The sequence below is a fragment of the Argopecten irradians genome, chromosome 9 (assembly GCF_041381155.1).
Source record: "Argopecten irradians isolate NY chromosome 9, Ai_NY, whole genome shotgun sequence".
In the NCBI taxonomy this organism is placed as follows: domain Eukaryota; kingdom Metazoa; phylum Mollusca; class Bivalvia; order Pectinida; family Pectinidae; genus Argopecten; species Argopecten irradians.
Genome location: NC_091142.1, coordinates 11278968 through 11295155, shown reverse-complemented (window position 1 = coordinate 11295155; position 16188 = coordinate 11278968). Strand labels below are relative to the sequence as shown.

At 35.1% G+C, this 16188-nt stretch overlaps 1 protein-coding gene across 1 annotated transcript; it reads right to left on the bottom strand.

Annotated features, from left to right (window-relative positions):
• Positions 1–8547: 8547 nt before the first annotated feature.
• LOC138331442 (uncharacterized) lies at positions 8548–14314 on the bottom strand. The gene is made up of 2 exons (XM_069279077.1): positions 14089–14314; positions 8548–9841 (listed from the first exon to the last, which is right to left on the bottom strand). Exon 2 carries the CDS (start codon positions 9831–9833, stop codon positions 8877–8879), a length of 957 nt encoding a protein of 318 aa, XP_069135178.1. The 5' UTR covers positions 9834–9841; positions 14089–14314; the 3' UTR covers positions 8548–8876.
• Positions 14315–16188: the final 1874 nt, after the last annotated feature.

Here is a 16188-nt window from a genome sequence, read left to right as displayed (position 1 = left end):
CAAACTCAAAACAAAACATGTGTCTTTAATCTGGCCGGGCGTTCCACTAAGAATTGGGGCTGGTAAGGAAGCTCAATAATTGAAATTATTTATTTCAATTATATATTTACATGATAAGCTGGTATAATCAGGTACATTACTTCCTATTAGGGCATAAGAATATTTAATTTATAGAACATTGATGCTCATGGAAGTATCAATTGAAAGTGAATCCGAAATACTGGGAGATCTTTTTTTGGCAAAAACATGTAAAACATTATTTTTCTAAGAAACATTTGTAATGTATGAATTATCAGCTATGGAACGTTAATTTGCTGTCAATACCGTCTGAGATCATGATTCTTCAAATTGAGGAGACTCATGTACTTTATTCAAAGACAGGGACCAAAACCTGGAACTTGTTTGTAACATTTTCAAATGGGTTGCTGAAACACATCAATTACGTCATGAATGTAAGAAATTACTGATCCAGTTTATCCAGCTTCAATAGTGCACTACTCCATAAAAGAACAAAGTCAGTAATAAAAATCAACTTATGATTTATTAAAATCATAAATCATCAAAGTAACCAGTACTGCTATAAAAGGAGAGATTTACAAAGGCTATAACAAATAATTCTACACTAAACAACTGATCTATATCTCTTGAATACATTAGGCATTGCAAGAATATAATAACATTTCCATAACAAAAAAGGTGAATCCATCTATTTTTATGGTATAATGCTCCGAAAATGAGAAGTAAATTACCTACTATAAAAAAATTCTACTGCAAATTATAATACCCACATAATTATTAGATAAGAATAATGTAATTACCTATAGACAACTGGTGCTTCCGTTCTACAAATTAGTGTTTTGCCGAATACGGGAGAACGTTTCCCCGTTTTCTCGAGCCAACGGACAACACTGAACCTTACCCCAGCTTTGTAACTTAAACTCCTATAAGAGTTTTATTCCCCCCTTGGAACGTTATTAATGTTCCCTATATACCCCCCCAGAACTTTCACATCTCTCAACATCTCTGAACCACTATTTTGTCATGGTTATGCAGAAATGAAACTCTCATGCAGGCTTTCCAAAGATTTAGGGCCATAAGGGCGACCAATCGTGAACGTTTGGTGAGCTTCAACATGATTTCTGACTTTCGTCCGATTTTTGTACCCCCTTTTATAGCCTGCGCTGGTGATCATCCAACGAGTCCGAGCCAATCAAAAACGCTTGTTACATAGCGCGTGCGGAAATCCGCGAAATCCAAACCATTTGGGTACAAATTTGGCGAATACACGGAAAGCAGGCTGTCGTTTACAGAGACGTGATTTGGCTAGAATCGACTAGACGTTTTTGACATACTAATCTTGCAGCATGGTTCAGGTGACTTTCCATGAACATAACAAGAACATATTTATACATGTTTCCTAGATAAAAAATATATGTGTACTTTGTGACAATTTCGTTATCTGATCCGAATCTTACATACTTAACTCTAACGTTAACGCTACAGATTCAAATCGTCAGATAGTTCGACAGTTATTCGTCGCACAAGTAATTATAATAATACAACATACATTCTATTAATCATGTCAATATCAATAATGAATATAATTACGACTCTCTGTCTTTTAATCACGTATATCACATTGATGTATAGCTGAGTTTATAACCATTCTCAGATCGGGGCTAGGCCTCCATTGTTCTGAACTAGGAAATAATGACGATGTCATGAATTTACATTCCTGTGTATAAATATTCGCCGTTACGGATCGTAACACTACCCCCCTCCTCTTTAAAAACCACCCCATTCGTCCCCGAATGTAATATACATCCTAGGAGATTTCAGTAGTTCACTTGCGAATATTTTCATTTTTAGGAATTAAGTCATGGCCTGCATGTCATGTTTTACTCAACCAAAGATATTGGAGCTTGTACACAATGTACAACACAGGTGCTTGACTTCAGAAACAACCAATTAGCAGCTATTATGCATGTATGGTGAGTTTACTGTGGTAAGTCTTTGCAGCCATAATTTGCTCACATATATATTCCAATGTAATATAGTACACGCTGTGAATTTATATAAACAGAGATTGTAATACTTTAAAAAAAATATGTTCAATATAATACACAAAATAATCTACATCAACATCTTATATACGTATACTTACATGTATAATTCAATGAGGAATTATCACTTCCTTAGTATCTATAATTATATCAATACATATAGTTATAATTATTTATAATTTTTTATTAATTCTCAATAATTATGAGAAATATGTATATTAATATAATACTCTATAATTTGATTATTACTAAATTAATATTTACAAAACTTCACATTAATATCTTGATTATAATTCAATAATTATTGAATAATTGTTCATGTTTTCCACAGTTCACTTCCTTCACTGGAATTTTCCTGGCGTCCGGACACGTCCATTGAGTTCCATATCCCCTGGTGTAGCTGGTGCTTGTATCCTGTCATCCCGTCTTCCGAAGGTAGCTTTACAGGTGGTACACTGGTATATCTGTTTTACGACTTCTTTCCAAAATCCATATTGCAGAGAAAGTGCAATTATATTGTGTTCAGATATCGCTGAGACAGAACAATAATTGGAATAGTAATTTAGACAACAGTCCTACATTTATTAAAGGACTATCTCCTAATTCTTGAGCCAATTTGGTTTTTCATCACCCTCATATGAGATTTCAAGTAATTGTGATGAACTACCTTAGGTCTTGACTTTGGAGATTTTTGGATTTTATACACCACATCATTTATTTTCTCAATAACGACATATGGACCTTCCCATGAGCACCGTAATTTGGAGCCAATACCACTACTTTTTTAGGATTGTAACGCCAAACTGGATCACCTCTTTTGAATTGATTGAGGAGTGAGTGTTCGGTCATGTTCAAGTTTCATTTTGTTTGTTGAGAGTGTAAATTTTATCTCTAGCAAACTCATGAATTTTATCCATTTGCTTCCTTAGTGTTGTTGTGTAATTAGTACACGTGTTCATTTCAGGTACAACCCGTCCCAGAACAAGATCAACAGGAAGATTTATGTTTACGACCAAACACCATCTCACAAGGCGAGACCCCGGTGCTTTCATGAGAAGATGACCTTGTAAGCCATCATGAGTAAGTTAATGTGTTCATCCCAGTCCCTTAAATTCTCTGCCACAAAATGAGGAGAGCATGATTTCCAATTGTTCTGTGTTGCTCGTTCAACCATTCCATCAGACTGCGGTCTATATGGTGTGGTTCGAGTCTTCTCAATTCCCAAGATTCTACACATTTCTTGGAATACATCTGATTCAAAGTTTGTCCCTTGAATCAGAGTGAAGTTGCATAGGCACACCGAAAATGGTGACAATTCTATCTATGAATTTTTGTGACCAACTGTGTTGTGTAGCTTTCTGATTACGCATGGGTATTGCCCTCAACCCATTTAGTAAAGTATTCTGCTACTACTAGGAGATAAGAATTCCCCTTATTGCTTAAAGGCAATGGGTCCCCAATACATCAATGGCCCATCTCTCCATAGGGATAACCCACATTGTATGATATGTAATGGACCCTTCGGCCATTTTGGTGGTGTTTTTCTAGCTGCTGCACATTTGTCACAGCTTTTAATCCACTGTTTGATATCTCTCGACATTCTGTCCCAGAAAATATCGCTCTCTCACTTTTGAGAGTGTTTTCTTACTCCCCTAAATGACCTCCAGTCACACACTATTGTGTAACTGCTTCATCACATAGTCTGTTAGGGATTTGGGTATAACCATTTGGTACAAGGGTTGTCCCCCTTGGATGGTTTCCCATTTTGTGACATAATATGTCATCTCTTATAGTGAGGGAATCAAATCGCATCCAATAAAACTTGGTGCTCTCACCTAAAATGAGATATATCAGGCCATTTAGGTCTTTCCCCCACGTTTAACCCAGTTCCAACAATTTTATAGGACTGGATCATTTTTCTGACTATCTTTAATTTGTAGGAGATTAATAGTCCTTTCTCCTTTTTCAGATACATCCGGATGTCCCGGTGTGGAACCCTTAGCTGCTGCCTTGGGTATATCAGACATATCTTGGTTTGGATCAGAACCCTTGGATCTTGACATTGGAGAGTTGTCTCCCCTAGAGTCATTGGGCAATGGTTTGTTTTATGAGATCTTGTTTGTAACTCTACAAATAGTATCTGTAGCCTCATCAGAACAGGTTTTTATTATCATACCTTTGTTCTGCTTTATCACAATGGCTACAATTTCTCTCTAAACAAGGTCCTCCTAGATAAGGCATCAGCATTGCCATGAGCTTTACCTGCTCTATATTCAATTTTAAATTGATAAGCAGATAATAATTCAAACCATCTAGAGCCATTTTGTCCTATCAGGGTTTTTAAATTGATCAACCAAGTAAGGGCACCATGATCACTTCTGACCAAGAAATATTGCCATAAAGATAGTGGTGAAATTGTTTAAGAGAGTTTACTATTGCCAGTAATTCTCTACTGTCACACACATATTTTCTCTCAGATCTGCTGAACTATTTTACTATAGTAACATATGACCTTCTCTTTCCCATTCTTGTAGCTGAGAGAGGACTGCACCTAAACCTGAGTCAGAAGCATCTGTATCCAGTATGAATTCACCTTCAGACCTTGGATATGCCAGTATCGGCGAGCTTGTCAATGCCCGTTTCAATGTGTCAAAGGCACTTTGACAATCCAAGGACCAGGTAAACCTTTGGTACTGCTCCGTCAACTTATGTATTAGTGGATTAGCTATGGTAGCAAATACCTTGGACAAACTTCCTATAGTAGGAGCATAGCCCTAAGAATTGTCTCACCTCTTTAACAGAATTAGGGACAGGCCAATTTTTGACTGACTCTATCTTTTCTGGATCGGTTAGAGATATACCCTCACTTTCACTAACAATGTGGCCCAAAAAATGAAACCTGTTTCTTACTAGGAAACATTTTCTTAGCATGCATCTTAAGATTAGCTTCCTGAAGCCTCCCAAACACTTTATCAAGGTTATTGATGTGGTTCATCAAATGTCTTGGCTAGTACTAGTATACATCATCCAAATACACCATGCAAATATCATGGGATATAGGTGAATAAGTACTTTTTATTCCAATTACCTTTCAAAGGTTGCTGGTGGCATTACAAAGACCAAATGGCATTGATACAAATTGCCAAAGTCCTCTTCCCCTGGTAATTGGAAAATGCTGTTTTGGGTCTATCTTCAGAATGGCTACCTTAACTTGCCAGTAGCCACTTTTGAGGTCAAATGGTTGAAAACCAGTTGTGACCTGATAGTGAGTCAAGAGTACTATCAATCCTAGAATTGGATGACTATCTTTGATAGTTTGCATCAAACAATATTCCTAAGTCTAGGCAAAATCTTAGGCTTGAATCCTTTTTCCGTATTAAGACCACTGGAGTTCTCCATGGACTCTCGGAAGGGTTCGATTACGCCTTTTTGTGCCATTTCTTCTATCTCTTTCTCAACCTCCTTAACCATTGATAAGAGGAACCCGCCTAGGCGGTTGTCGGATAGGTTGGAGTTGAGACCAGTATTTATTTTGTGTTCAGCAAGATCCCTGTCACTACCCAAATCATGGGATTAATTTGATAAAACTGATCTTTGTACTTTATTAGTAATTCTTTTATCTTGACGCTCCACTTTGAAATCTCATTCAGCGGCGTATTCACAAGATTGCTTATAGATGGGATCTATTCAAATGTTCCTGAATAACACCTGAGTTTTGTGGTTTAGTCCACACGTGACTTCAATAAAGCCATTGCACATTTTTGTTCGCTTTTAGATCCAGTAATTATCATCATATAATCTATCGTCCACCACAGCATTCTTGTCTACCTTACCATTATCGCGTAAAGTTCAGAATTCTTGACATAACTTTGGTTTTACAACCCTAGCAATTATCCACATTTAACTTCAACCTTTTTAACAAATTCTCAAAGAGACATAACATACTATTTAGCAACAAATTGGAGCATTAGAATCTTTTGACCATAAGCATTCATTCATTTTTGGATGTTTATCCTGGATAAGACAATCTATAACCAAAGCTGGCTATTGCTGCTTTCTAACATGATAGCTACATTTTTTGTGAAAGCATCAAGCTTTTGAGTGCATTATGAATAATATATCTTAATAGAATGAGTGGTCAGAAAATCAAAACCTTGAACTCTGGCAATCATTTGTTTAATGTGCTTATCAGCCAATTTACATCTAGTATACAACTTCATCTTTCTTGATAAGACATAGAGACAGAGCCATTATGTTAACACACAACACACAACCTGCAAGAATATTCCATAATTTTTTAATCCAAATTACATGAAAAACATCCTACACAATGAATATGGAGAGAATTTAATCCTCTATTGATGCGGAATTAAACACATTACAGAATTTCTGTATACATCCCAGATTGAGTTTTCCTCGATCCCTATTATGAATTCACCATTTAACACTTATCTACAGGATTAACTCCAATTTCCGGTTCTGAAACCTTGATGTTTAGGTACACCACTTTTAATTTAAAATTTCCAAATCATCTACACTGAAGTTTAACACTTATTTTGATATTGTTTCAACAATATTTCAGAGTTTAACCTAAATCCCATTGGTTTGTTGAATGAAATTGCACATATGGTTCACAGGTCAATTCTGATTGGTCAGCATGGAGGTGGGAATTACCAATAAAATGAGTTATATTTAATCTATATTTGGAGAGAGATTTTAATGAGAATATAACATATGTATATATGTACTATGTATATATGTACAATAAACTACAATAAGAGAGACTTGCTAGTATCATATGAAACCGTCTAATTATGAAGTATAAATAAATCCCTAGAGAGGTCGAAATTTTAAATTCTCTGAATTCAATGTAAGTTCTGTGGGCATCGACTGTTTTGAACTAGCCAGGAAACCAATTTTATATGCAATCATTTTAGCAAGACGCTTTAAAACAAACGCCAAATTGAAAGTCTAGTTTCATATGTCATTTCTTTACCACATCAGACATAGGAAAGAAATGTCCTTTTAGTAATAAAAGTCACGAAAGTCACCTTTTTATATCGCTTAAATTAAGAAAGTAATATCCCTACATCACTGTAGGTGGACATGATGAAAGTGAATTTACAGATAGTTGTCCAACCCAAAAGCATGCTTTCTGCATTCCGTTCATAAATGCTATTCATTACATATAACACAGGTAAAGCTAATTCTGTGTTTCCATTTTCTATATTGGATTTGTCATGGTTGAATGCACATTAATAGAGTTACCTGAGCTCATAGACGAAGGCTAAAACTGGCTTATATTAGAAATTGAAGTGCACTTTATCAACACAAAGACTTGCTTTGTTTTAAGTTAGAGATAAGCCTCAAACTGTACAATATTTGGGAGTGGGAACAGATCTCGGCTCTGACGAACATTGTACAGTTTTCGGTTATATACAAATATATATGTATCTCCTAGATACCGAATTATTTTGTCTAAATTTCAACTACATTATTGTTTGTATCTGCTCATAATTTGGCCATCGAAACAAGCAGATATACTATTACTGCGAGTGAACAAAGAATTTGCCTTGGTTACAATTTAGATGTGGAATATGAATATCACTTTATTTTAACATGTATTGATTATCATGATTTAAGAAAGAAATATGTAAAACCTAAACCACCTAGGTACAAGTTATACAATTGTGATGTTGCGAAAATATTAGTGATCTACGTAAATTAGCAAAATTTATATTCGAGGCCATGACAAAACGATCCCGCCTCCAATTATTTCAGTATAGTTATTTAAATTAGTACTGCATACTTAACCTGTAAGTTGTGTAGCCTTTATATAGTAAACTAATATTATCTTTTACATTATACAAAGTGACTGCATATAATACATCTACACAAATCTCATGTACAAATACAAATTTAAGCTTTCAATGTACAATGTATATTACAATTATAAATTATCTTTGACTAATTTCCATGTGATTGTATTTGTATATATTATGTGTGTATTTTGTTATGTTTAACAATTCCAATAATTTGTAAATCTAAGGAAATAAAAAAAAATGAATTTAATTATATTTACATATGCCCCTATATAATCGGGTGTTGTTCTAAATGTTTTTTCACAGCGATTTCATCAAACGCCTTCAATAGACTACCAATAGATTACCTATTGCAAAATAATATTCAATTTATTCGTACATATCACTTTAAGTAGCAGCAGAATCCAAACTGCAGTAGCATATTCTAGCTGTGGCCGAATGAGAGATTTGTATAAAAGCAAACACATGTTTTGCTAAGTGTTCCAAACGTTCTCATTATTATTCCCAGAAGTCGATCGTGTGTGATGAAATTTTTAGATGAAACATCACCTCCGAGTACTTTGCTCGCGTGTACTACATAATATGGTTCGACCATTACTTCTCAATATACTTTTTCCGTGTTGTTATTTTCGAAATGCATTCATTTACATTTGTCTGAGTTGAGTGACGATTCATTTACAGAATTATTCAATCATCCAATGCATTTAGGACATTTTGTACTTTCCCCGAATCGTCGATGTTGTTGACTGTCTCATATACATTGGTATCATCTGCGAAAAGCTTTGTGATAGGATGTGCTATATATAGGTGTGGTATTTAAAATCAAAATGACGAAAATAATCCTAAAATAGAAAACAACTTTAAAACGCGGATTATAACATAAAGCACGGTCTACATTTGATTACACAAACTGTTACAATAAAATGTAAACGTTAATATCAAAATATACATTTTCAAAAAGTTGAGAGCGATTTGAAACAGTAATAGCCAATCACAGACGACAATATCTGGGAATTTTTTTGCTCGGTTCTACCCGAGTTGTTTGATTAGTGTATATGGTATGATGGTCACAACATCTAATAACGCCCTTGCTCAGCTTCGCTCTGGTATTGTTGATGTATCCAAAGTTATTTTTCCTGCCTGAAAGGCTGCCCGGAAAAAACGGTGAATCTTGATGAACTGCCAGAAGACTGCCAGTGGCGTCGATAACACTGTAACCCTTTCTCCGAGCGTCATACACAACCCAGTTGTCGTAAAATGCTCTTCCGATTTGAAGATCGGGAACATTTTTCCAATTGTACTTTGGGGTGGTGATGAAATAGTCGATTCCATATGTGTCTGGCATTAGTTTTCCTCGCTTGGATGCTTTCTGTATGTTTTCCCATGAACTTGCCTCTTCACGTGTGACTTTCGGAGTGCTTAGACGACGTCCAACTACCATGTATGTTTTGTTGCTAAGTAGTGGTGACTTAGTTATAGCCAGTAAACTGTCGACAAATGATCCAGTAAATAGTAAATCACCGTTAGAAAACCCGTAAAGTTTTGACTTTGGTATCAATTCCATTGCCTCAAGAAACATCGATTTTAATACAGTGAAGTTTTTTATTTGATGTTTAATGGGTAAGACAGTCCATCCTAACTGTTTATACTTTTCCGACACTTTATCATTAGTAAACAGCAGGAGTTTCACGTGAGGTTGTAGTGTCAGCCAGTTACGTAATGTGTTGTTATAGACCTCGTACCTTTTCGGGAATGTCCGCCATGATGTAAATAATGTGACCAGTGGAGCGTCGTCTTTTCTAGTCGTTCCAAAATGTGCTTCACTGATATTAGTCACATTACACACAAGCGTACGAGGGAAATTGCAAATCTTGGAAGAAAGGTACAACAATGCGATAAATATGCAGACGATTGCAATAGAACATTTCCTTTTATTGTTGAACTTCATACCGTAATCTGAAAAAGAAAGAATCAGACAGAAACATTGAGTAAATATTGGTAATCTAAAAAGAAAAACAAAATTTAAAAAAAAAAAGAAAAAAACCCAATCAATTAAAAGGAAAAAAAGTAACAGCAAAAAAAAGCAAATAAAAAAAACAATACCAACAAAAGAAGATTTAACGAATGGAAACAATGATCCGTGGTTGCTTCCTCCTTACGCATATAGCTAATGAACATTCAAACTGATTTACAGATAAATGTTGCTGCTTGTAATTAGTGAAGTACTTCAGTTTACTATTTTAATATTTTAAACCGACCAAATATAGCCTGGTAACACTTATCATGCATATAAATGAATGTCAGGTCCAGTACTAATGTACTGTATTAACATGGTGAAATGTTCCAACATATTACCACATGTGGAGCATTTGGCCAGGTACTGACAGCTTGTCTGTGGTTTTCCTCCACCTTCTCAACCTGTCACTTCCTTAAATGACCAGGGCTGTTAAGGACTGGGCTTGAAATAAAGGAAATATTGGACTTATTCTGTGATAGCATCATCCATGTCTTACGTCTGTACCAGGCCTCTTGCGGGAAATATAATAACTGTAATCACACCGAGTCGTTGAAACGCTTACAAAAACAATAAAACATCTGTCTAACATTTACAATAAGAAAACACATATGTTACACGTGTGACACAGCGGTAAGGCATATTTTCGCCACACGTCAATATTTTTTAAATCAATAATGTAAAAGCTGCAAACGCGTGGACCGTAATGAAATGCAAGCTAGCGTGACGCTACCAAAACTTGTAATGTTTAGAATTTTCAGTTTACAATATAAACTAACATTAACTGTCCTGAAAAAACAAATAAAGTGCTTAACAGTAACTTTGGCATTTTCATATGTCATATATGCTTCTCGTGTTGCTTATTATCTCAAACATAAAAATAATGAAATTATGAAAAAAAACCGGGATACGATGTCGTGCGACAACCCTAAAAACACCATATATGTTAAAACACGGAAAACAATTGCTTGAATGGGATATTTTTGACAGTTATGTGACTTAAATCAACTAAAATATTTCCTGAAATGAATTCAGACCTTTTTTTATCATATCTAGACATTTATTTATCAAATAAAATTTAGAAGATGTACCATTTTGGGAAATCAAACCTGCTGACATACAGGGCTTAACCGGGCATGCTTCAAAGCTCTCTTTTAATAAATATATGCACTGCTGACAAGTAAACAAATTATGAAATTAAAACTGGGTGCATCATTCTATGGGTGGAATGTTAAAATAAAAAATCTGGATTCAAGCATACGTTAGAAAATTTTAACAATTTTCTTTAAAAATTGTACCAATTTGAGTAGCGTCACGTTATTTACTTAATTTCAACTGTTTTTCGTTCCGTACATTCATTCTTACATATTATATGTTTTCCTTATGTTTTTTGCTATTTTGTGTTTCAAATACATGTCTCAAAATCTGCCGAGCTAAAAGCGCTTTCGTTCTCTAGCTAGTCCATAAACGAACCAAACGTTTTGTTAACGGCAATTCATGTTGAGTTCGAGACCAGACAATTACTTCAAAAAGCAACGTTAACGTTACCCTATCCCATTTGATACAAATTTGACATATTTTTCGCGAGTTTTAGCTCACTTGGCCCAAAAGGCCGGCGAGCTTATGTCATGGCGCGGGGTCCGTCGTCTGTCCGTCAACATTTCCTTTAAATCGCTACTACTAAGCTCTTCATGGATTGTAACCAGGCCAAAAACATCCTCTGGGGAAAGTGAACAAAGTTTGTGTAAGATTTGGCTTTGACCCCCAGGTGCAGGAAGGGCGGGGCTCAATAGGGGAAATAGAGGTAAATCATTTAAATCGCTACTAGTCATGGATTTCTGCATGGATTGTAACCAAATTTGGCCAGAAAAATTCTCTGGGGAAGGGGAGCAGATTTTGTATAATTTTTTATCTCTGAGCTTCTGGGGGCAGAATGATCGGAGCCCAATAGGGGAAATAGAGGTAAATAATTTAAATTGCTTCTTCTAGTCATCGAGTTATGTATGGATTGTTACCGAATTCGGCCAGAAACATCCTTTGGGGAAGGGGAAGAGAGTTTGTATACATTTCGGCTTTGACCTCCTGGATTGGGACCCAATAGCGAAATTATAGGTAAATACTTAAATCCCTCAGAAAAGGAACAATGAACCTATATTCAGAACATTATTTGTGGGCGATACAGGCCCTATGTGCCTCTTGTTTCAATATGCATTCCTCGTGGTTGAATATTTGCCAGTTTCTGACAAGGACTGCCCTAGGGGCATACGTCCATAGTAAAAAGAAATCATCATAACTGCAAGCTAAAAATAGAACGGTTTTATTTCTCACTACGTCACGTCCGGTTTAGACATACTTAGCGAGGGGACCTTTCTTCGTACTCGGGACATTTTGCTTTGAGATTTTTAATTGGTGTGCTGAAATTGAGGTTTATTCACTCTGTTTGAAAGGTAAAGTATGAATTCAACATTCTGTGCGACTTTCTCTTTGGTTTTTAGCAACGATTATTTCAAAAAGTACCGCCATTCAAATCATGACCTAAACCTGGCGAGGCTATTCTTGTACTTTCTGTAAAATTGAAAGGTGGTTTGGTGTTTCCATTACATTGGGAATTGGATGCAATAGACAGCAGAATCAAACCAAAAATAGATTCCTGGAAATCACCTCGTGGGCAAAATTTCATAGAGAGGTGAATGTTTCGGACCCTGCTGATTGGGTATTCAGTGAGCATCAGTTTCAAATGTTTAATGTGTGGGTTGGGCAATACATGTTAATGTAAAGTATGAGAAATTTTCAAATTCTGTCAAGTGTGTTTCTGACAAGGGGAGGTAATCAATATTGGAATTTCATGAATATTTTGGTCATTTTTGTGCGGAATTCAGCATAAGATGGCACCCCATATAAAAGTTCAGCAAGATGGTAGATCTTAATATTTTTTTATTCACAGGTATGCGAGATGCCGTTCTTCAAAATTAGTGACAGGTGACCAGACTTGAAAATTCCATTGAACCTGGACAGTGGCAAACATTGTCGTCTATGGGAAATAATTTGGTTCTGCGGTCTCTATAGGGCCTAGTGAGGTACATGTATATGTTTATTTAAACAGTGCGCTGAACATACAATCTTTGATATTGTTACAATTCTTCTCACAGATCTTTAAAGATGCTCCACCGCTGACAAATAGTATTTTTTCATTGTCAAAAAAACAGAAGCAGACAATTTAATATTTTTCTTCAGTTACAAAAGTTACTTACTTTACACCATTACCACCATTGAAAAGTAAGAGCTTTTAATTTCAATATAAGCTAAAAATATAAAAAAAACAATTAATTGCATCCCGAAAAATTCCGTGTCACTATATCCTTTATAGAATAAAATACTGATTGCGCATGCACCAAAGGCAAAATAAATCAGTCTATGTAGATTTTGTAGACCTGGTCTAGTAGATCGATTTTAGTCAGCAAGTTGAGACAAGTGGATTCGTAGTAAAAACAAAAATGTCGAATCGTAGATTTTGAAATGCGGAGTTCGCTCTGAAAAGTGGTTATCTGCGTTAATAAAAAGAAGTGTCGTCATGGAAATGATAAGTGAAGGAGTACAGATGTTCGTTTAATATATCTACCTTTAGTAAAACGTATCGAAATGTAACATAAATAGCCGGTGAATGGTTTTACGGCACCGAATGTCAACATTTACGGTCATTTCGATGTAAAAATGTAGGTGTATATGGATATTTAAAGTTTATCCAGGTCAAATTCGAGTTTACAATGTCATTTTTTATTTGTATTTTGACACTACAACAGCATAAATGACAAAACACTGTAACGAGGATTTAAGAGGAAAACATCCTAATGTTGTACAAAAATGGGCTGTGTACGTACCACATGTAAAGCTCAGCCACAATTCCGTAAGGCATCAATGAATTGTCTTCATGAACACGTTGTAACAATTATTTTTTCTTATCAATGAAACTTTCTTAATGTATAGAACTTGATACATCTACCTTTTAACACCTCAAAATACTCAGCATGGTTATCATTGTCTTTGAATATGAAAACTAAATTCGTATGACGTGTTTCGACCTGTAGTGTTCATATCAAGTATTTTCAACAAAGTAGTACCTCTTCAAAAGTAGAAAGGTTTAAATGGACATTGTAATCTTTAAATACATTAACACAATCTATATACCAACCTTTAAAGACTACAATATCATCCTAGCCACAATAATGTTGTTTTTCGTTGTAAGCAGATTCCACATCAGTTGTGTCCTGTTGTATCCTGTATTGAACACTCCGTCATACTCAGCTGAACACTAAATCGATTTTAAGTACATCCTAGCAAGAGAGGTCATGCCTCAGTAATCATAAACACACGACTAGGCTTTGTTTTGTAGATGGAGATTCTACAGTGGTCGAACTCCCTGAAGCGAGAGGTTTGTTCGGAATACACGGTATGCATGTGATCAAGTTTTCGACACTTTCTCATGATTACTAATGTTGAGACAAAAATAGAAATAGTATGCACTGTAATGCTCTGATCTCTCAGTAGATTCTTTTGACAGCACAATAATTAGACATACAACTTCGTGACAATACGTTAACTATTCTTGTACAAACACACATGATACAATATACCATCAAGGTAATACATCGGGTTCTTGACAATAATGCTCACTATGAATGCCCATTAGTTCCTTCCTCTTGGGAATGCTTCATTCAGGTCTATACATTTATGTATATTATTAATGAGTTTTGAATAGATTACCAATAAATCAATATTCCATGATATCGTCATGCATCACTGAAATCATAGTATTTTAAAAAAATCATTATGCCGGAATCATACTGTAAACGTGAATATTTTCGCAAGCGTTTAATTTCGCAATTAACATGGATAAACATCAATTAAATTATGCTATGTTCTTAACATAGTTTCATACATATACGAAACATGACGCGCTGGGACGGGGGCAATTTTCGGTCTAAAACGTCCTTCGGGTAATTAGCGTAAATTTCTCCCTCGCTAAAATTTCCACCTTAACGGTATATGTTTAATTGATAAAAATGTTCATCCGATTTCAGATTGTGAATGGAATACTTGAAGATATAACTATATAATATTTGGCATCCCTCAAAACCTTATATACATATTTTCGCTGCAATCTAACAATCAGAAACCACTATTTCATTACCATGAAAATGACACCCATTCTCTTATTCAATCATCTTTTTCATTAATAGTTCACAATTAGAAAAACAACAATGTACAAACATTTATTCTAACTAAGCTATGGGGAATTACAGCTTCTTAAAAATGTTACAATATGATCACCAAAAGATTTTTAATGCAAAAAACAAATGCATAAAAACAAGAACAACTAGATTTGATCGCGATCAAAACACGGGATTTCCATCCAGCAAATAATCATGTTATCGATCAGATGATCATTTTGATAATTTTCTCTTTGCATAAAATCGAACTATCTTTAATGAGCGAACAAACGGTCGAAAGAACGAACAAACGCACACCCGAGTGAAAGAAAGAAAACAATAACTATCGAACGAAAATAACAAACGAACAAAAAAAGAAAGAACGAATATAATAATTACATACACAATGTATCTGGTTGAACACGGGTATCAACGTGTCCTTCATTCCATCCGTCTTTTAATCGGACTGTGTACACTTCCGGTTACAGACATATGCCACGAACATACTTCCATATTTGATTTTATTAACTCATGATCAGACAAACAAACACACGAACTCATGAATTAATGGACAGACAGATTGGACAATCACGATACGGTGATCACAATTTGCACACATGGACGAACAAACAGCGCTGAAAAAGTTGAAAGTTAGAACGCATTACGATGAAATAAATATACACATAAATAACACATACATGAAGTGGCATATTTTTTGCCTGCTGTAAAGATACACAGTAAAATCTCAATTAGTCGAAGATGAAGGGACTACCTTAAAAAGTTCTTCATCTAGACTTCGACGCATAAACTGTCTAGACAATGCACCAAGTTGTTGTTAGTTGATGTTATCACTTAAAAAGTTTTTAAGTTTTGAAATTTTGTTTTCAAATTACAATTTTATGGGACTCGCGCAATAAAATCAACTGAATGGATCACTGCCTGTAGTGTGAAACATACGTGTGTATTGAACGAATCACTGCCTATGATGGGATATTAAAGATATATACTATATTTTTAAATGAAATCTCATTTTGTGTGATGTATGTGAAAGGAAGCCGCCATATTTTAACAACCAATTTTAT